General features: G+C 45.8%; 1 protein-coding gene across 1 annotated transcript; it reads left to right on the top strand.

Moving 5' to 3' along the window:
* The first annotated feature begins 1,777 nt into the window (after positions 1-1,777).
* LOC141950547 (kinesin-like protein KIF19) lies at positions 1,778-21,860 on the top strand. The gene is made up of 20 exons (XM_074885512.1): positions 1,778-1,858; positions 4,135-4,215; positions 6,498-6,608; positions 7,523-7,610; positions 8,206-8,342; positions 8,506-8,631; positions 9,234-9,428; positions 10,206-10,358; positions 11,268-11,390; positions 12,085-12,238; positions 13,752-13,923; positions 14,936-15,125; positions 15,739-16,009; positions 16,181-16,302; positions 17,102-17,244; positions 17,701-17,806; positions 18,462-18,917; positions 19,163-19,316; positions 19,947-20,054; positions 20,585-21,860. The coding sequence occupies exons 1-20, from the start codon at positions 1,778-1,780 to the stop codon at positions 20,659-20,661; spliced, it is 3,048 nt and encodes a 1,015-aa protein (XP_074741613.1). The 3' UTR covers positions 20,662-21,860.
* The last annotated feature ends 90 nt before the right edge of the window (positions 21,861-21,950 follow it).

The following is a 21,950-nucleotide window of genomic DNA, read 5'->3' as shown; positions in this document are numbered from 1 at the left end:
AACTGGACTGGAAAAAAATACTTTCTGGCAAAACAATGCAGAAGAACTTCTAGCATATCAAAGTTCTTCAGTAATGGCTTGGACTTTTATAGCAGGAATCATTTTATTTACCCTTGTGAAGAGCTGACTTCTCAACCATTTTCTAAATCATGAATTGAGTTGAAAGGCTTTTTTTCCCCTGTCTCCATGCAATGAAGTTTTAATGGGCTACTGTTTTTTTCCTGGCCAGTTTCAAAGTAAAAAAATGTAATGCCAGCATTAAAGGAATTGGGTTCTCTTTTCTGAAGTGTGGATCATCAGTGGGGAAAATAAAAAAAACAAAACCCACCCAAAACTTGATGTTCGTGTAGGAGCTCTGGAAGCTGACAAGATGTTGTCCTGACCAGTTGAAGCCTCTTCTCATCTGTTGCACTGACATTTCTGATGCTGCTGCCTTCAATTACTGTGTCTTTTCTGTAGTGTTTCTTACTTCAAATGCTTTTTGCAAATTATGTGCTACTGAAACTGCTTTATGAGTGTGTATTTGGTAAACTAGTCTATTCGGCATACTTGGAATAATGTGAGGAGTTGTAGTAGGGAGGAAGAATCTTGTTGGATTGAATCCATGTTGGTTTGTAGCTTCAGGTACTCTGGCACTAGTTTTCAGTCTGTGGCCCTTAGAGGGGCTTCTGAAGGATGGTCAAAACAGAAGCAGGTTTGTGGGTGCTGTATAGAGAGATGTATGGGTGGGGAGAAAGGCTCCAGCAGCAGTTGTACCTCCACTGAATGCCTTCGAGGGTGCAGAATTTGGGCAGGTGGGGAGGGAGGGAAATAAACCTTAAGCATTAAGTAGGATAGTATCTCTCATTGTGTGTGTTAAAGTATTGTCTTAAGTATTTTTAATGATTGTTCTAAATAGCAAGATTAACTGCAAGAATTCATATAATCCTGGGCTAGTCTTCACTTTCACAGTCTTTATTTTGAATTTGTAATAAATACTCTCATGACCTAACCATCTACAGTCCTTAATGCAAATTTCATAGAGCAAGTTTTGTTCCCTTGCTATACTAAGTTTTAACTTCTTAAATTCTAATATTTTTTAATAAAGCCTTACTGTAACTTTTATGAGCTTTGACTCATTTACTGTGAATAAATAATGAAGACAAAAGGTGATCTTGTTGTGGGTTTTTTAATTGGTTGTAAGGAATGGACTGATAATAAAAATGCTGAAGGATTGTCTTCCTGAACCTAGGAGTCACGAAATGCCACTGTGTGTGAAGTGACAATACAGTGGAAGTTGCACTTACCTCAGGGGGGTAGCAAACTGTTTCCTGCCTGTCTCGACAGCTGTTGTCAGTTCTTGTGCAAGATGAGGGGCCAGGATGCTGCCTGCTTGGCTTTTGGTGGAGCCGTGGGCCCCTGGACCAGGTGGTGCTGCATCTTTGATCTCAGGGCAAGGAGAAATCTGGCAGCCTACAGGGCAGACAATGAAGGCTGTGGCCTGCTCACTGAGAGTGTGCAGAGGGATTTGCACATAAAGAGCTAATTTGGGCTTGCAGGTGGGTCACTTTGCTTCTCCTGACCCTTTTACCGTGTCCCGTGCAAGGTGCAGTGGTGGCACGCTGCTCCAGGGAGCTGCTGCAGTCTCTTCCTGCCCGGGGCTCGGTGATTCACTGCTGCCTCTCTGCTGTCCCTGCACTCCTCTCCCCTGGGGGAGCGCAGGTGTTGCCTCTCTCCTTCCCTGGGGTGATGGCTGCTGCCTCTGAACCATTCGGTCTTCCTGAAGGGCTCCAGCTCGATGTGCACCTCCCAGGGCAAATCACCCAGCCCTGAGCTGGCATCATCTCGCAGCTCGGCCATGAAGGAGCAGCAGCTTATGGTAAGCCCGCTGGTTTAGGGAAGGATGTGGGATGGGGAGGAGCAGCTGGGTTGTACCCAGCCTCGGCATCCTTCCTGTCGGCGTTGCCAGCTGTCTGCTGGTGTTCCTGGCCTCCGTGGCCCAGCCAGAGGGGGAAAAATGCAGACTTGCTCTCTTTGTGCAAAACTCTGTATGATTTAAAGCAAAAGTTGGGTATAAGTATCCTGCAGGGGGGGAAAATATATAGGAGGGGAGGTGAGGCTGGGTAACCTGGCAGGTGATGGTAGTTACTCCTTGAACAGTGATCTCCAGCATGCCCATCTCTTTGGGATCTGTTTGAGTGACAGAGTCATAAAAAGCAGCTAAAAGCAGCTGGGATTAGAGTCCTGTTTGAGTCCACATCATTGCTCCAGGACCTCGGCATCTCTCTGTGGTGATCAGAGTAAGAGGAGTGCTTTGAAAATGTAATCCTTCCCCAAGTTTCAACCTTCAGCCCTGTGGCGCTCTGTTAAACTGAAGCATTGCCCTCACGTTGTGCTGAAACACAACTGAGGCAGATACAGAAACCTCCGCTCAAAGTGGAATCACTTAAAGTCAATAATATCTAGAATACCTTGCATTCCTCTCTAATGCAAGAAAAAGCCTTAGTACTTGGTGTGACCCATCTCCACATGCTGCTTATTTGGGTTTGTTTTCTTGCCCTCAGTGGCTAGGGCTTGCAAATAGAGTGATTAACCAGACTATTCCGGAGGTTAAGGCACTCCGAGAGAGACTTGCACGTTCCCCTATTCCTCCAGCAGAAGTTGGCATTATGGTGTGCAAGATAATATTTTCAAATTCTAAAATGAGTTCAGCCTATGGGAATGAAATGCTCAGAATGGTGTCGTTCACATGTGTTTAGGGAGATGATGAAGCTAATTGTTGCATTCTCGTGAATATTAAAAGTTGCCCGAAGCCAAGGAGCTTAGCTTGTACTCTGAGATATTCACAGTGAAGAAATGTTCTTTGCTGTCGCTGCAACTACTCAAATATGTCTACTACAGGGCTTGCTGTTCATGAGAGCTGTTCATGAAACCCTCATTAAATTGACAAGTAGCTTGACTTGTTACTGTGGAAATAAATCTGGTTCCTATAGAAACTAGTTGCTTGTGGACTGGTGAGGGTAGAACAAGTCTGTTTCAATAATTGCACACCCTCCTGCTGAGGCACCGCTTAAGTGCATTATGTAGTGTTCTATCAGCATCAGCTCTCCTGTCAGCAGCTGCTAAGGAGATCCTGCTGCATTTTCTGAAAGGGAGAACAGCTATGGAAAGGTGAAAATAGAATCTTTCAAATCTCTGTTATTAGCCGAGAAGCCAAGGACAGCTTTTAGGTGGGATTTCAAATTGGTGGTCTTCTCTGGAGACCCTCCACTGGGCACACAGGTTGGGGATCTGGAACTGTGCAACTTGCCCTCAGCTGCAGTGAGTCAGGGCCAGAGCAGGACCCCAGCATCAGGGGGCCCAATTAATCCCACAACTGATCCATGACACCACACTTTATTGCTTCACCTCTAGATTAAACAGGCTGAAATACATGTGCTCTTGTACATTATTAATACTGACAAGTGCAGCCTGTGTGTTTTAAATTTTTGGGTCAAATTACTGTCTTTCAAAACAAGAGTACCGTGTTTCTGACTGATTGAGTTGTGGTACAAGGCACTGGCAGTTAATTGCTACTTTATAATCGCTCCAGTCCTGTGATGAATTCCAGCTTCCAAGGAACCCCGGGGGACCCACACAGATCAGGGACAACTTGCTCTGATCTGGTTGAACAGGCTCATAATGATTCCTACCTGGGATTAAATGAAGTGGGTACTTAGTGAAATGCAATTCCCTTTCTTTGTCATGGATAACTTTAATCAGTGTTTTGGGAACACCAGGGGAATCTGTAAGCATGCTCAGCTCTGTGGCTGTTGGTACCACAGTCCTGGATCTCCGAAGGTTCCCGCTGGCAGCAGCAATGACACGGCTGAGTTTATTCTGCTGCCTTCTCTGTCGATCAGTTGGAGTGTTGCTGCGTTAGAGACAGAAACGGGGGAAGAGGGAGGAAGAATTCGTCAAGGTAAAAGTGCAAATCATGCGAGAATTAACTGGTTTAAACTTTGTAAACTTCCCTAAACTCTCCAGGCCCTAAGTTTAAGGTTTTAAGACTGATCAGCAGAAGAGATGCAGTGAGAAGCTGTAGATATCGCTGGTGCTTGCACAGAGCTGAGCCCCGTTGCAGGTAAGTCACACATGTGTGTGCTGTGTGTGCAGGTGGCCCTTCGCATCCGTCCCATCAACGCAGCAGAAGCAGAGGAGGGAGCTGCCCTCGCTGCCCGCAGAGTGGGTGAACAGGTGAGCTGGGGGGGCAATTGTGCCTGGGCTGCAGGAGAGCCCCCGCGATGGGGACTGGGGAGTCTGCCGGCTACCGCGCGGACCGCCTTGAGACTCCGGCTCTTCTGGCTCACGGGCAAACACTTGCTTTCAAATCCTGCAAATCTCGTGGCCTTGCTGGGACGCAGCGGGATACAGCTTCCGTGCAAATGGCGCTTCTTTCCTCTAGTTCTGCATCTTCTACCTCTTGCTCTTCTTTAAGAGGCGGGGATTGCAGGAGGTCCCCACTTACCTTTTCTACATTACTACGTCTATTTCCATGTTTTTATTGTGCCCTTGTTATTTACCTTCTCTTCCAATGTAAATCCCATTATTTTCTATCGTGCTTCAGCTGATCTTTCTCTGAACCCTTTCTGAATGCACACTAATTCTGCTATATATCTTGTCTCTTGTATCCTTGCCATAGTCAAATGATAGCAGCCCTCAGAAGCAGAGACAGCATCAATCTTCTTCCTTTTTATGCATTATCTTACAAATGCAATTTTTGTTTAGCACCTTACAGGCGAAACATTTTTTTTTCTTTTCTTTTTTTTTAAAGCAGTCATTAACCTCACAAGGATATCAGCTTATTCAGACTTGCATCATCTGGCCTGAGATTTATTTTCTCTAATGGAAATCTGGGAAGGAAATGTGCATTACATTAGTCTGAGTAACTTCTATCTACGAGAATGAGTTTCTCTTAATAATGCAAACAACTGTAATTATGAAAGCAAATTAATTGACTGGGCAGTTGAAGTGCTTAGATTTCTTGGTGTATTTTGATTTACATCATGTTCCCTGCTATATTTACTCCCAGCCTAACTCATTTAGAGCTGCTGCTGGCTGCTTATTAATCCTAACTCAAAATTGACTCTGTTAGTGTCTTGTTATGTTTTAATGCTTCCGGGCAATAGCAGAAGGTTTATGCTTTTAGAATACTGCTGGTTAGACAAGGTGTTGGCCCCAGATTGGAAGGGGAGGACTCTTTTGGATGCCTGGATACACTACAAGCAAAATTTGGACATTGCAAGGACTCAGTAAGAGGGCCCTGAAAGTGTTACAGACAGGATTTTTAAAGGAAACATGTTGACCTCATTCTCCAAGTTCTGCTCTTTGCTGTCACACTTGCATCTGCACATGATTAGACTCTTTTGCAGGCAAACACCATTGCTGCCGACAAACCAGGAGTTCCCTTTGGAGTTTGTTCTTGTGTTGCTTCAGGTTTTAAGGCCTGAGCTGGACCAGTGAAAACTAAAGAATTTTAAAAAGAAAAAGGTCTTCCTGGTAATTTGAAAATATGCAGATCAAAACCAGAGATACTGGTTAGAGACTTGGAATTTAGCAGGAAATGCAAAAGAAAAAAACCAAAACAAAGTCTTGACACTTCCTGAATGCCTGTGGGCACTTGTCCTAGGTTCTTGTGTCTCTCCCATGCCTGGCACACCAGTGCAGTTATTCTGTAGGTCAAGTGGTGGTTGATCTATGCTCTAATTTCTTTTCTAATGATCTGTTTACCTGAGAAAGAGTGAAAGCTGCTCTGGAGTAGGAGGCACAGGGTTCTCTGTCCCTTCCTTTGAGGCTTCAGCATCTCCTTATGAGCCATTTCAGTGGAGGAGAAAGAGTACTATTCTCCACAGTAATTATATACTGTGATAATTATGTACTAAAATAGATCCTAAGGGACTGAAAAGAAACAGAACCAGCTCTGTAACCTGCTGCAACTCTTCTCCCACCTTTGTTTTTTCCTTAATAAAAGCCAGAAATGGAATGAAGCTTCTGTCCTTGAGCAATGCAGATATTTCTATCAGTTCTGCTGCAGGAAAGGCTTTGGAAGATGACTTTGGGCACTTTTGCTCCTGAGGAACTTAAATATTTTCTTTCACAGCTCCTCTATCTGAATCTTGGCTGAAAATTGAGGTAAGAGGTCCTGTCCCCCTCCTGCTTGCATGGGAGTTGGTTGGGTGTCATGTCCCCGCAACCACTGCTATTACCCAATGCCAGTGACTGTTTCACTGCACAACGGACCTCCAAAGCATTTTGCAGCAACTGCTACTTCTCCAGATTACAGAAGTTGTGACATCAGTTGCAAGACAAAGCTTGTCAGCCTCCGCATTGTGCATACAAATGTATTTTCCGTGCAAAGCTGAAGTGCCAATGTTCCTTTGGCCAAGAGATTCAATGGTGATAGTACTGTAAGAAATCCTGACAGGCTGTTAACAAAACCCAGACATAATGGTTCTTGTTCTGACTTTATCTTATAACAGAGAGTGGTCTTGATGGATCCAAGTGAAGATCCAGGTGACATCTTGCGAGCTAACAGATCCCGAGAAAAAACATTTGTGTTTGACATGGTTTTTGATCACAGAGCAACCCAGGTAACATCCTTCCCTTTTTTTAACCAAAAGGCTTAACATTAGAATTGTTTTCCCTCCTTAGATGAACGTTTTTGGCAGGTGAGTAGAACTGCACATCCCAGAGGCCACATGTCACCCAGATAAAAGAGGTGATGGTGTTGAAGGCGAGAGGATTGTGAGGGTTTTCCTTTTGTCAGAGAAGCGGGGAGACGTGCAGTATTCAGTCTGGCTCTCCCTCTGCATCGGGACTCCCCAGACTCAACTCACCTGAGCAGAGATGAGGAGCTTTGTCTCCTGAGGTCTCCGGTGAATGAGATCATTGTCACGTTGCCTGGCTTCATTGCTCCCACACTTCTTCCCTGTGCCTCTTGATTACAGGCTCATGGAGTGAGCTCTAGTGCCCTACAGAGCTGTGTTTTGCAGACAGATGTAAGGTGCAGTATGAGGATTTCATCAGCACCTGCATTTTGTGATCGCCACGATGCAGCCTTGCTTCTCACAAGCAATTGGGTTATCTGTGTTCTCTTTCACGTTTAACATCAGCATGGCACCCTTGTGTGCTACCGAAGACATTTTTGGAGGCCCAGTGGCACTTCTCTGTAAAGGATAAGGCCAGGGAGATAATTTACTCCCTTTTTCAGCAGTCACAAATTAAAAACAAAGAATTCCATGTTCAGAGTCCAAGAAAATAATCGTATTTAAGAACATTTATTTTAGTAAGCTCCTGCATCTTGCCTGCGTTTAGAAAATTCAATAAACCTCTGTGCTTTTCTGCTCATTTTGATGTGTCAAAACTCAAATGGCTCACAAATCATTCCAAAACCCAGGAAATTTGTAAAACATAGTGAGAAAATCATAGGGAATGCAATTAGGTATCGATTTTTTGGACAGCTGTTGTGCCTGACCAAAAATTTATGCTTTTTTGACTGAATTAGGAGGAAGTGTATGTGTCCACGACCAAAAGCCTGATAGGAGGAGTCATTTCTGGCTACAATGCAACCATTTTTGCCTATGGTCCAACAGGTAAAGTAGTCCCTGTAGCTGTACCGCTCCTGATGAATAAAATATATCTGTACAAAGCAGAAGTGAACTATAATGCCAATTAATTGCTTACTGTGAGAACAAGACTGAAGCATTAAAATACCATTCTCATTGGGAAGTGTGGATCTCCCTTAAATGCCAAAGTAACAGCAAAGCTTCCCTGTTTAAGAATCACTTAATTGAGGTGGAATTCAGTGGAGACAAATCTTCCCATTTAAAAAGGAGGAGGAGATGAGGGCATCTGTGCAACACTGGAGACTGATCTCAGGAGAGCAGTGTAGAAAGCACTTACAGACTACAGTCTATATGAAAATATTTTTCTACTCTAGCTCTGAACACCCGGTGGGCAGTTAACCTACCTATCTGTCCAGCTGCAAGTCCTCTTCCTACCCTTTTTGGATGATGGCATGTGCCATGTGTTTCCTGAGGCAGCATCACTGTGGAGTGAGAAACTGGAGTAACTGGAGGAAGTTAGGGGATGAAGGACAGAAATCAGTAGGAAACCAGGCTTCATTTGTTGTGGAAACTTGCTCACGCAGAAGTTGGGCTTTGCTGCTCTTCTTTGTATCTTTAACAGGAGCAGGAAAAACCTACACGATGCTAGGGACAGACTGTGAACCGGGGATTTACATCCGCGCCCTCGATGACCTCTTCAAGGCCCTTGAAGCTACCGCCGAGGAGATGGATTACACAGTCTCCATGTCCTACCTGGAGGTGAAGTGTCTGTGTTGCCTTGGATCTGGCCTCTGTGGAACAGGTGTAATGGGAACTGGGGAGTCCGAGTCTGCCCACTGAAATGCAGGATCAACTCAACCCTCTTTGCAGATCTAAGGACCCACTGCTAGTCTCACGCCAACCCCTCTTTTCTTACCCTCAGATCTATAACGAAGTGATCCGTGACCTCCTGAACCCATCCTCAGGGTTCTTAGACCTGAGAGAGGACCCCAGAGGTAGCATCCAGATAGCAGGAATTACAGAAGTCTCCACAACAAATGCTCAGGAGGTACCTTGGGCTGTGGTCCACGGTGAGGGCAAAGGGAGTGGGTTTGTGCTTTCATGCATCAGTGCTTTAAAATTTCCTGACACTTTCCTATTGCCTGTGCCTTACTCAGTAACAAGGACCTTTTGTAGCAGGACCTTGGTGGAACTGGATTAATGTGATGAATTGTATGGAAAGGGCTGATCATGTGAGTGGTAGAAACCAGGCTAAAACCCCCAGCTAACCTCCTGCTAGCTCTGCTTCCCCCAGGTGCATGCTGCTTTCCTGGAAGGATAAGAGTGCTTTGATTTATGTACATATGTGTCAACAAACCATTTGGAGAGGGAGAAGAAATAACGAAACCCCCTTGAACTACACTGATGTGCACTTCTCGTGTCCAAGGCACATGTAGATAAACAGGAAAATAGCCCCAGACCCAACAAACCTGCACTTCCGAGGTCACAAGCCAAAGGGGGAGATCTGGGGAAAATCAACAGCAAAACCCCCGCTAGCATGAGCGGGACCAGTCTGCTCGTGCCCTGGGTGAGGTGTTCAGTCTGCGGGGAACGCCGTGCTGTGGCTCAGGCAGAGCTGTACATCTCCGCGTGCTTTTCTGCATCATTTAGATCATGCAGCTGTTAATGAAAGGAAACAAGCAACGCACCCAGGAACCCACTGCTGCCAACAAGACGTCCTCCCGCTCCCACGCAGTGCTGCAGGTGACGGTGACACAGAAAAGCCGAAGGAAGGTGATGAGCGAGGAAATGCTTATTGGAAAACTTTTCATGGTCGATTTGGCGGGGTCAGAGAGAGCAGCCCAGGTACGGCTGGAGCTCGGCAGCTTTTGGTGAGACCAGGCTGGATTCCCTGGCCTGCTGTGCAGGCCCTGCATGCCCATCCGCATCCCTGGGGAAACCAGCACTGGGTGTTTGTTGTTTTAGAGCAGTAGTTTGTACCTGAGACAGCATGAAAATAAAGACAAAGTTTGATGATATTGGTAGTATCTTTTATATTATACCAACTAGTATAATTGGAAAAATGTAAACCAGCTTCTGGGTGCAGCCTTTTCTCAGGTCTGAAAAAGCAGCAGCGAATTTCACATGTAAAGAGAAGCTGATGTCTGTTAGGCAGGGATCAGCTGGGCTGTCAGAGAGAAAGCTGATACCAGTGGAATAGAGGGATGCTGGTGGGTGGAAAATAAGGCAGCTGGCTCCTATGGGAAGAAGGAAACGCTGGAACTAAGAGAGGTGATTTGAGGGAGAGAGATTTTACATACCCAGTATTTCTACTGAGATCAGGAATTCTGGAGTGATGTCGTTATGCATCTTTATTTCTGAAATAATCTTTAAAAGATAATTAATAGCTATCTTTTAAGAACCAAGAGGTCAGATCTGGCTCATCTTTTCCAAGCAATGTACTCCTACCAGCACCTCTGTGCCTCAGAGTGGGGTTTAACCCACTTCAGGTTGATTTTTGCAGGAGGCATTGCTTTGACATCCAAACCTTGACCCGGGTGATGCTGCACATCTTCCCCAGGCACAGACCCACCCTTCTGAAGTGTGTGCTTTGTCTGTCTGTCTGTCCTCCCCTCCCAACAGACTCAGAACCGGGGCAAGAGGATGAAGGAAGGAGCCCACATCAACCGCTCGCTGCTGGCTTTGGGCAACTGCATCAACGCTTTGAGTGAGAAGGGGGGGAGCCGGGCCCAGTTTGTCAACTTTCGAGACAGCAAACTCACCCGCCTGCTGAAGGTACCATACGCTGCGGGTCAGCGGGGAGCCTGGCGCGTCTGTTGCTGCTATCACCGCTCAAATCGGCCAGGGCTTGAGAGCTTATCCTTAAATATCTCTGTGCATTGTCATTATCCATCTTGGAACGCTCCTCCGGGATCTTGCATGAGCTTTGCAATGCAGTCAGGGCTTGACTCGGGCAGCGCTGTCCTATAATAAACATGTTGTCATTGGTGCTGTTATGGAAGGACCTCCTACAGTGTTAGCAAATCCTATAGATTTGGGTTGTATGTCTGTAAGCTCATAGGTGATAAGTGATTTTTTTTTTCCTTATTAATGAACTTATTGCCTTTGAATGTTTCATTCTTTCTGTAAGAATTGAGTTAAATGGGCCAATAAATTTGGATGTTGTTGGGACAGGAGGAAGAGAGACTGAGAGTGACTATGTGCTGTCGTAAGTCGTCTCTCCTTTAGGAAATCAGAAAGGTTGCAGACAGGCTTTTTGCTACACTGGTTATTTTATGGATCCTTTACAACTTCATTTATGAACCTCACCTCAAGTCTTGGTGCTGAGCTACCCCTGTCACTGCCTGACAGATGTGTTTTCTAGAGGATGGTGGGGAGGAGAAGGGATGGAGAAAAAGGCAGGATTCTGTTGTCAGCAGCATTGAGAAGTTACAAGCGTATTTGTGGAAATTGTCATTTTCTTGCAAAAATTCTTCTTTTGTAGATAGTTAATTACTTATTGATTTTGCTGTTGATGGAGAGAGGGCTTAATGAATGGTATTTTACCAGCCAGTTCTTCACTCCTAATTGGGATTCTCCACCAGAATCTCAATGAACTGCGGGGTACCGAGCCAGAGCAGTTCCCACTGAGCAGCAAGCCCCTGTCATGTCCATACTAACCACAGCAACATTGCATCCCTCTAGGACTCATTAGGGGGCAACAGCAGGACTGTTATGATTGCACATATCAGCCCAGCCAGTACCTCCTTTGAAGAATCTCGAATGACCTTGATCTATGCCTATCGAGCCAAAAACATCAAGACACAGGTAAATGAGCAAACAACTTACAGGGAGGTGGGGGTTAGAGGTTAAAAGCTTGCAAAGTGGAAATAGAAAATGTAGTGGATGATGGGAGAACAAACTTCAGGAGGGGGCAGTGCAGGGTGGTGTAGAGGCTCAACGTGAGTGACAGAAGAAAAGCAGATGAAGGGAACAGTGAAAAGCAAATGGTGTGGGTCGTGGATGAGAAGAGGACTATGACGGTCAAAGCAAGGGAGCAGAATAATGGAAAGGCAGAGGATGATGTGCCTGGTATGGACCTGGGTGCAGAATATAAGGAACGATGGTTGGAAGGTGACCACCTTGGGAGGGCAGTGTATGGGGAATGTCCCAGTGGGGATGCTGGGCCTGGAAGAGGAATATGAGGGGCTGCAAAAAGGAGGAATAAAATAGAGAGGCTTGTGGGGTAAAGGAAGATGAACAATGATCTACAACAGGGTTTTTGCTCTTTGTGGATCTCTGCGTTTTCCCTGTGGATACAGGGTCCCTGTCTTTTCTCTGTTACCTTTTGGGAATTTCCCAGAATTAGGGAAAACCATTAATTTACAGTTTTCCCTCATAAGTGGGGAAACTTCCCCATCACAGGATTCAGTGCCCCTCCAACTGAAAGCATAGCTTTGTTTGCAGCCATTGTACCAATAACGGGCCTTGGGACAAACGCTCACGTGTTCTGGCTCACCAGGTGAAGTGTAACCTGCGGAACGTCTCCTACCACATCGACCAATACACCAGCATCATCACAGACCTCCGCAGGGAGATCGAGCGTCTGAAGGCGAGGGTTGAAAACCAGGAGAAGGAGAAGAGTGCAGTCAGCTCTGGCCTCGGGGATCTGCAAGGTAGGGTCAGGAGCAAGAACTGTTCTGGGGTATCTGGAGGGAGGAGAGCAAGGAGAGGAGCTGTGGGGACAGGTTGTGGTAGTGCTTGGTGGGCCTCCGTGTAGGCATAGCTGGGGGAAGGCGGTTCAGCAATGCTTGTAGAGAAGCAGAGCAGAGAACACGGTCTGAAGGGTGGTGGAGGCAGGCAGGGGAAATGGAAGTTGCTCTTCTGTATGAGCCTGTCTGATGTACTGTGGGATAGAATTAATTTTCTTCCTAGTAGCTGGTATAGTGTTGTGGTTTGGATTTAGTATGAGAAAAAAGTTGATAACACGCAGACATTTTTAGTTGTTGCTAAGTAGTGTTTATACTAAGTCAAGGATTTTTCTGCTTTTCGTGCCCTGCCAGCAAGAAGGCTGGAGGGACACAAGAAGTTGGGAGGGGACGCAGCTAGGACAGCTGACCCAAACTGGCCAAAGGAATATTCCATACCATATGGCATCATACCCAGTATATAAACTGGGGGGAATTGGCCAGGAGGGGCAGATCACTGCTCAGGGACTGGCTGAGCATCAGTCAGCAATTGCATTGTGCATTGCTTGGGGTTTAAGTCACTCTTTTTGTTATCTTCCTTTTCATTGCTATTATTATTATATTTTATTTTTATTTCAATTATTAAACTATTCTTATCTCAACCCATGAGTTTTACTTGATTTCGATTTTCCTCCCCATCTCACCGGGGGTGGGGCGGGGAGAAGTGAGCGAGCAGCTACGTGGTGCTTAGCAGCTGACTGGGGTTAAACCATGACAACAGCACATTCAACCTTTTCAGCATCTTCCCCAACATTAAAATGTGTTAAATTTCACAAACCTGCCCTTGAAAAGAGCTTTGACATCAAGTGGTGGCATTTGCTGTGGGAGGACTGAAGTCTTACAGAGAGGTGACTGAGTTTGTAGCCTGCGTCATCACAGGCTCTGAGGCTGTGTCAGGACACGGAGTTCTCTTGTACGGTTTGTTGCACTTAATTAAAAAAAATAAAATAGGGAGGGGGGCAGGACAAAGCTTTTAAAACAATGATTGTTCTGCCTTGGGGATTGTTCCTTTTGTCAGTGAATCTGGCAAGGAATGAAATAAAAATAGTCAAGTTCTCTGACAGACAAGACATGAGATACGATAGGTCTCTGCTACCAATACCCAAGGTCATTTCTAGGTAACAAGCATAGAAAACTGATACTTTTTTCTTTTTGGCAGGTGGAAAGGGGGAAGAGATGTCCCTGCAATGCTGTATCCTCTTAATACTCAGAAAAACAGTAGCAATGAGATTTATTTATTGCTAATAATACAATCATAAAGATATATCAGATTTCTTAAGCATATTATTAAGTTCAAGAGACTGCAGAATGAAGCAGAGTCCTATAAATGAACGTCCTGTAGCACGTGGACTGAGTGGCTTGTTCCCACAGTAGTTTTGTAGGACTTGGCAAAAGTTTACGTGGCCTAATGTCAGATCAGAAATGTCTCCTCCTGCAGCAGAGAGGCACCAAGGCCCTGAGGCATGCAGTGGCCAAGCAATGAACGCTTTGCGGGCACAGCTGATCGGGGCTTTCAGGGAGCAGATGGAGATGCGTCGCAGCCTGATGGAACTGGAAAACACCAACATCGAGCTGCATGTTGATACCTGCAGACACCTCCTAACAATCACAGAGTGAGTACCTCCTTAGCTTTCAGCACCTCCAAACTCACCATGAGAAATGCCAATATCCCATGGTCCCCCCCAAAAAAATGACAGAAAGATGAGATCAAGTGTAGGTTTGAGAATTAACTATGTGATGAGGAAAAACTTGGGAGGGTAGTGGTCTGCAAAAGGTACCCAGGGATTTAAGGTAAATTAAGTCCATACAACTCTAAGCCTTAGGTTAAGGTGCTATATTTGCAACAGGTGACTTCTTGTTATTGAGAAACACATCCCTAATCCCTCCTGGTGCTTGTAAGGAGGCTGCAGCCTGCACATGGTGCTGCACTGCCGTGCAATTGCTTGATGTAGCTCCATAAAGCAACCAGCTACCTCCAGCATCAAGTTTAAGCTCAAGACTAAAAGTATAAATGGTAGATATATCGCCTCTATTTGGACCTTATTCTGGACTTGGGTTTTAATGGAAAAACTGGATGGCAGCGCAGGCTGTGATTGTTGGTCCTTCTATGGTTCAGTCACTGTGTTTGTGAAGTGGTTTCCATCCAGATGCACTGCATCTGGGCATGATTTCATGTCAGAGAAAGCATCATCATCCCTTTCTTCTGGATAAACTATAAGCAGGTGCCAGTTCCCTCTCATTATCACTAGTCTCCCACCTAATATATATATATATATATTATAGTCACTCAGGATTTGGGTTATTTGTACTTAAAACAATGTTCAGGACACTGAAAATATTCAACAAGTACCTGTGAATAGGCAGCACTTTGTGATGAGGTGTGGAAAAGCACTGTTCTCCTCGCCATGGAAAGATCACATAGGAGGCCTGTCTTACAGACTTCCAAATGGGAGGAAGCTAATTGTGCTCTTCTGCACGGTTTGTCCAGCTCCAGACCAGCCTGGACTAATTAGTTCTGCTGCTGTCATGCAAGAAGAAGTTGGACAGATACAATCACAGGCTATGCATGCGTCATTAGAGCTATGTCACCGTGTCCCAGAAGTTCTTTTCTTTTTTTGCTGGCAGCTGGGAACGAGAGAAGGCTCAGGGTGCAAGCATGTACAGCAAACCAGCAAAGGAGGAGAAAGATGAAAACACAGAGGAGAAAGACAGGGAAGTGGATATCACAGATGCACCTGAACCTCATGAAGTTACAGTAGCAAGAGAAGAGATCAACCTGCTGCTGGCAGAACAGCGCAAGACGGCATCCCTGAAGGTGAGGAGGTGAAGGTCACGGTCACAAGTCACGTCACGGTCGCAAGTCTGACCTCTGCCCAGCAGGTCTGGGGGCAGGATGGCAGCAACGTAACTCGGAGAGGTTCTTGTGGTTTTGGGCTAGCACTGCAAAAGCCATGTGGCACCTGCATTGCAGCTGGATTCCTAAATACTTTGGGCTGCTGAAGGAAGCAGTGTGGCAACACTGGTATTTGCATCTTGCCCCTGTCCCTTTTTTTTTTTTTTTTTTTAGGATGAGGGAAAATCACAAACCCACTGTCTGGGCTTGTCCACTCATAAGCAAGCTAATTCTTCCCACTTCCCCTTTCAGGGATATTTATCACTCACTGGTTGGTTCAACGTTTTGGTAATCACTTTTGGTGGTTATTTTTTTGGTAGCTAATGTTAATGTTTGTGAGATCCTCTAGGCAAGGACTGTGCATCTGGATATATCTGCCATGTCTGAAACATGGTGGCTGCCAGCAGAATAAACAAAATACTTTTTGTAGATATTACTTCAATCTCAGCGTGAAGGACACAGCACAGATTTGCTCAGATGTCTGTTATCCCAAGAAGCCAAACTGCCTTGACAACGCCCCATCTATCTTTTTCAGTCAGAGCTGGAGCAGCACTTAGCAAATGCCAAGGAAAAAGCTTCCCAGATGGAGGAGTTTTTCCCCAGACAAATTGCCAGTGAGGATCAGCAAGAGGTGCTAAGGCTCCTCTGCAGAGCCCATGAGCTTGAGCTTGGCAACACAGAGCTGCAGGCAAATACACTGTACAAGGAGAGTCTATTGTGCCAGAAGGATTTTGTGATCCAGCAACTGCAGCAGCACATGCTACTCTGTGAAGAAATTATTCAGCAGCAGCAGATGCTGATAAAAGGCAAAGCAGCACCTTTGTTCCTGCTCTGTCATTATCTCCGAGCTTTGTTTTCTGCTGCCAAAGTGAAGAACAATCCACCCAGAAAACCTTGTCTTGGATGTCATGACTCTACAGTTCTCAGCTGTTTATCTAGGAGTGATCTTTAACTCTTCCTCCCCATCTCTGCTCCAGCCCAGAACGTTCCTGTCCCAGAGACACTGGCGAGGTTACACTGCCTGCACCTCTCTGAGTTGGAGGAGGGGACACTGAACCGTCTGCTGCTGCTACATTCAGTGATGTCCAGCATGCTCCGGGTAAGGCAGAGCAGACCTTTGTGCTGGAGAATCCAAGCTGTCCATGATCTTGTGTCATGGCCATAGATTCGTACACACCCAAAGCCTGGCTGGGCCCTGGTGCCAGTCAGGAGCTGTACAGAGCTTTGTTTTAGGAACATGTTGTCTCCCTAGAGCTCCGCTCTCCTTCCCTTTGACTCAGAGAATTAATAAGGCTTTTAGAGACAGATGAGGACCCAGGCAGGCTGTGAATGAGCCAGAGTGTTTATCCTCCTGGTTGCTGTTGCATTAGATTTGAGAGAGATAACTGGCTTGGTGGCAAACAGAAGCAAAGGTTAGATGGCCAAACATGCAACTGGAAGGAGACCATCCTCTCTGGAGGCCTCTGCTCAAGGCACAGTTGTTATTGAGGTCTTCAGGTCTTTCCCGCAAGAAAGGTAAGATGCTGCTGGCCCATTTGTCTTTGGAAAACTTGTGTCTTTTGAGACAGTAAGGGGTTGCCAGGAAATTGCCAGTCTTCAGCAGGGAGTCCAAGCAGCAGTGTCTCTTATTTATTGCGATTGCCTAGACTGAATGGAGCAAGGAGTTGGGTTTCACCTTGAATAATAAACTTAATGCTAGTCATGTTGTTATATGAGAGATTAAACCACTTCAGGTGCCCTTCCACAGGAGGGGAGCAAATAGCAGGTGGCTGAAACTGTGGAAAAGCACATGAGGTATCAAGAGTGTCTTTGTGACCACAGGCTGGGAGTCAAGGCTAGAGGAGGGGCTTTACAGTGAGAAAATCTGCTGAGGATCTTGTTGTTCCCTCTTCCTGCAGCCCCACAACAGCCCTTCTTTGGATGTAAGTCAGCATCTGGATCTAAATAAAGATGAGGTCAGAAAGGGCCTACCTGGGAACATGAAGGATCTTCCCTGGGGGGTGAAGTTTGACATTCCTTCCGTCACCCTGGAGTCAGACAGGTAACGTGGACCTTTCTTATTATTAGACTTACTCTCTAGGGCATGGGGACCTGGCAGCCCCCAGCTAAATCCCCAAAGCTGGGTGATACCAAACTGGAAGAACCTCCATAAACTGGAATCTGTAAGAGAGGACTGACGAATACTGCTTTTGCGAAGTAACTCTATATTTTAGCAGGATCTTTGCAGAGAGGGCTATGGGAAATGTTTGGATTTGCTTCTGTTGACTGACAAGCATTTAAACCAAATAAAGTAGCAAAGTCTGTGAGGATCAGGGGACAAAAATCTCTCTCCTTTATGAATCCTGAAGCCCTTCTTTGCTGTGGTGTTTACCACGTTTACCAGATTTCTGGCTTTCCCCGCAGCTTGAGAGCTCTCACCTAGACATGTTTCATCTCTCCCTGTTGATAAAGGGCCCGTGTTTTCATCTGTTAATCTCCTGGCATATTCTTTTCACAGTGGCAGCTGCAGATCATCTAAAATGTCACCCTGTAGGAAGGAGGGGTCTCTGGATAACCAGCTGAGCCCAACTTTCTCTGGTTTGCCAAAAACCCCAGGTCATCAGGTCAGTATGGCAGGAACTGAATTCAAGGAATATTTGTTGTGGATAGCACCTTCCTCTTGCGATGGCGGAACATGCATGGCAGCTAAATCTATTGCATGTGAGGAAGGTAAACCTTGGCAGGCAATAAAATCACTCCTAGAGCACTGGCCTTGAGTTTAAAGCCTGGGATTTACTTAAGAGGCCAAGGCTTAGCTGCCACCTCCAATCTGAGCTCTCCCTCTGTGTGAATCACCCAGTCTCCAGTGTGTCCAGGGGAGTGACAGGAGTTGTAAATGGAGATGCACCATGCAATCTGCTGTGAGGGGATCTGTGGTGTCCAGGATGATCACCCTTTTATGCCACTAACTGATCTGCTGGGCCCTGATTTGGTGACTATCTGGTGAAACCAATTTCACTCAGCACCCTGGAACAGGAGGCAGATTTAGGAGCTCATCAGTTTCTTGCCTGCCAGTTTGACCCATCTTGTAGCCATGCCTCCATATGGGAGATACACAGTCAAAAAGCTTTGCCTTTGTTTCTCTATACATAGAAGTTGTTATCATAATATTTCAGGTGAAATTTAATGTCTTCCAAATGTTTGAAAGTGCTTTGAAGGGGAAAAGTATAAAAACTTTGAATGAAAATCAAATTATGCTGCAATTGCTTTGATTTTTAGCAGAAACCAACAGAAGTTACTGCAGGAAAGATGACTCCCAGGCTGCATTCCCCCACCTCTCTAGACTTGCATGGGAAAAAGTCACCTCCAGACATTGCTGCTGTTCCACTGAGTCAGACCTTGGAGGAAATTGCTGCCAACACCAAAAGCATCTCCCTCATTGCAGCCAGTCGCCGTTCCAGAGCCCAACACAGAGATCCTGGAAGCAAAGTCTCCTCAGCCCACTTGTCTGAGGAGGATATGCTTAAGCAGAAGTATCTGGAGGCCAGTTCCACCCCAGCTTGTCAGACAAGACTCAGTACACGTACTGAGGGGTTGCTGTTGGAGCCTGCAGCTGGGAGCCAGCTGTGCTCCCCAGCCCGGGGTGTGCTGAAGAACAAGAAAGACCAGGAGATGTCTGCTGAAAGGACAGCCAGAAAGAAAAGATCTCGCTCTCTCGAACCAAACTTCCACAGGGTAGGTCCTTTGTGAGCAGAAGGCATAGACCTGGTGGAGCTAGGGTGGTTTTTAAACACAGTAAGAGAAACATAGTACAAACTGCATCGGGAAATAAGTATCTTTATTCTACTATAATGTCCTTAACCTCTTGCCTAAACAGCAAGCGAAGCCAGTCAGGTGGGAAAGGAATCTTTTTGGTGCAACATGGCAACAATCAGAGGTGAGAGACATCACTGAGGTTAACTCCACTTGCTGTCTTTCAGACCTCAAAAGCTAAGCAATGGACGCCCTCGAGCCCTGGTACAGACAAAGCTTGTGAGAACCACCTGTGCCGAGCTAGACTCTTCCCTCAGACAAAAGCTGTGAGCAGCATATCCGTTGCCACAAAGGTCAAGGTTCCTATCAGCTACCGTTCAGGTAGGGGTCAAAGAGCTGCTGGTGACATCCCGCATCAGCTCTGCTGGAAAAGATGGATTGTCATGTGAGAAATAAACGCTAATGATCAGAACTACTAGTAATCTGATCTTTTTTTAAATATATATATCTAAGTAGCTTTTGATGGGTAAGAAAGCATATCCTTTGCAGACCACTGCCCCAACTATGCCTCTGTAATCTAGGGGGAAGAATTAGTTGCATGTGAACCCAACTGAACACAAGTTGCTGATCTTGGTCTAGTCATTCAGACAGTTTCACATCCAAACCAAGCCTCAGCAAGGAGACCAAGACATGACAGGCTGCACTGATCATCTGTCAGCTTCAGTTGTTTTGCTTTGTGCAGACACACAAGGCTGGGATGAGTTTAGGGAAACTGGATACCCAAATCCTATTGAAATGGAGCCAGAATCCTTCCCCATTCTGGCAAGAGGTGCTTACTGATGCTAATTAGTTTTTCTAACTTTTTTTTTTTCCACTAAAAAATGGTTAACTTTTGATTTACAATGCTATAATTTATTTGGGCTAGCTATTAGTGATTCACGCGTTGCAAAATGGTTTTAAACCGTGCTCTGCTCCCACTGTTTATAATGAAGGTTTCTCTTCCTTTGATAGAGGGGACTGCACTAGAGGTGCTGCCGAAAGACAGTGCTCCTGCAAGCACCATCCAGCAGAGCAACGCCGATCGCATCAAAGGACGGGTCCTACAGAAGCAAGTCAAGGGTGAGTATGTGAAATATCTGGTTGGCTGGCTCAGGAGGCAATACTATATTCTTCAGCACTTGCTCTGTTGCAATCTGAACCTAAAGAGCTGTAAATGCAACACAAACGGTCCAGTTGGGAAAGCAGCCACATGGGTAGGGGTTTTACAGCCAAGTTTTAAGCATGGGGTTTTTTTGCAACAGATGACATGGGCAGTGTTCCAGAATGAGTTACACTCCATCTCACTCTTAGCCAAAAATAACCTCTTAAGAAGAGAAAATAACATTTTCAGAGGTGTTCATAATCCTAGTCTAATCCATATGTGAAGTACAAAATTTAAGCTGAGTTAGCCATGTGACAACCTACTGCTTCCACTGAAAGTGTCACCTTGGGATTTTCTTAAGGCAACGATGTGCCGATCCTAGTGCCTTTGCCAAACTCGCCCCTCCACAGCCCATGGCAATCTGTCTCTTCCCCATTTTGACTGGCAATGAGACTCAAATCGAAGTGTGAGAAACATGACCGAGTACTTCATCCTCCCTCGCTCACAGGGCCTGCAGATGGTGCCAGCAGTCGGCAAAAGCAGCAGCCAGACGCCCGCTTGGGGAACCAGCTGAAGACTAAATAGAAGTCACCGGGGGAGCAGGACTCTCTGTGGCCCCACAGCATTGCAATTTCAAGACTGCTGGAAGTCGGGGAAGCAGATGCAGGGGGAGTGTGACTTAGTATTTTAGCTTCTGTGTTGTGATGCTGAAAAGCCAAGGGTGGGCTAGCAGCAGGGAGAGAGACCTTATATGCTGTAGATTACTTTTTCCATATCCCTGCTTCAAGTCTTTCCTCTGTACTGTGAGGTCTAGCTTGTTAGCTTCAGTTTAAGACAAGTAGGGTGTTAACAGTGTCCAAGAGAAGAGGAAAACCTCATTTTCCCAGCAGTGTTCGCCTCCCAGAAGATGTCAGCATGGAGGCCGAGCTGCCTTTTTTCTCCAGGGCAAAAGTGTGGATGCCACCCATGCATCCAAAAGACTCCCTGACTATTAAAACCAAGTGTAAATGCCTGAGAAATAGTTTCCCCATTCTTCCCTGCTGTCCCTGTGTGTTGCTGTGAAGCTGGGAGGTGTAACGCACGCCTGGAATGCTGTTTGGGTGAGCAGATGTTTGGCTGTGAGAGCAGCCAGAGATTGCTAAACTCTTTTCCATCTACAGAGCATTTCAGATCTGACTGCAGCCCGGAGAAAAGGCATGCTGATAGGTGAAGACCCTGCTAAGAGCTAGCCTGGAAGTAAACTGTGGGAACGTGTTTTTCTTTTTGGAACACACGTCTCCAGCCAGCAGCCTTCTCCATATGGGGCTTTTAAAAAGTATTTTCCCTGCGTTTTAAATATGCTGCAAATAAAGTGGTTCTGGTCATTGCACTGAATAAACAGTGACTCCATGCCCCAAAGAGGAGTGGCTTCCCTCCTAGGTCTGCCAAAGTATCTAAGATGGGAAACTCAGGTAGGTTTGTGCATTTTTTTCAGATGGATGAAGAACCATTTAGAGCTGCAGCACTTGCAAAGTATTCTCCTACGTGTTCTTTCTGACTTGCTGTGTGACACTGGACACACTCCCTATTCCTCTATGCCTCTTGCTTTGCTGTCAGGAAGATGAGGAATAGCTCACTCTAGGGATGAGGAAGCTTAGATTATTTGTATTTTCGAAATGCCTTAAACCCCTGCAGTGGGGATGCGATGCAAGTGCGTAAACTGGTATAGCAAGCATCAGATTTTTCTTATGAAACAGAAAGAAGCAAGAGCGAGGTGTGATGGCAAGTAGGAGGTCAGGAACACTTGTTCCCTGGGGCTGCCTCTTTCAGATAACGATGTAAAAAAAGGAGACACAGATAAAATAAGCACAGACTGTGTAAAACAAACCTGTGCC

The sequence above is a fragment of the Strix uralensis genome, chromosome 16 (assembly GCF_047716275.1).
Source record: "Strix uralensis isolate ZFMK-TIS-50842 chromosome 16, bStrUra1, whole genome shotgun sequence".
NCBI lineage: Eukaryota > Metazoa > Chordata > Aves > Strigiformes > Strigidae > Strix > Strix uralensis.
The sequence above is the reverse complement of the archived record's forward strand: the minus strand, read 5'-3'. Positions and strand labels throughout refer to the sequence as shown.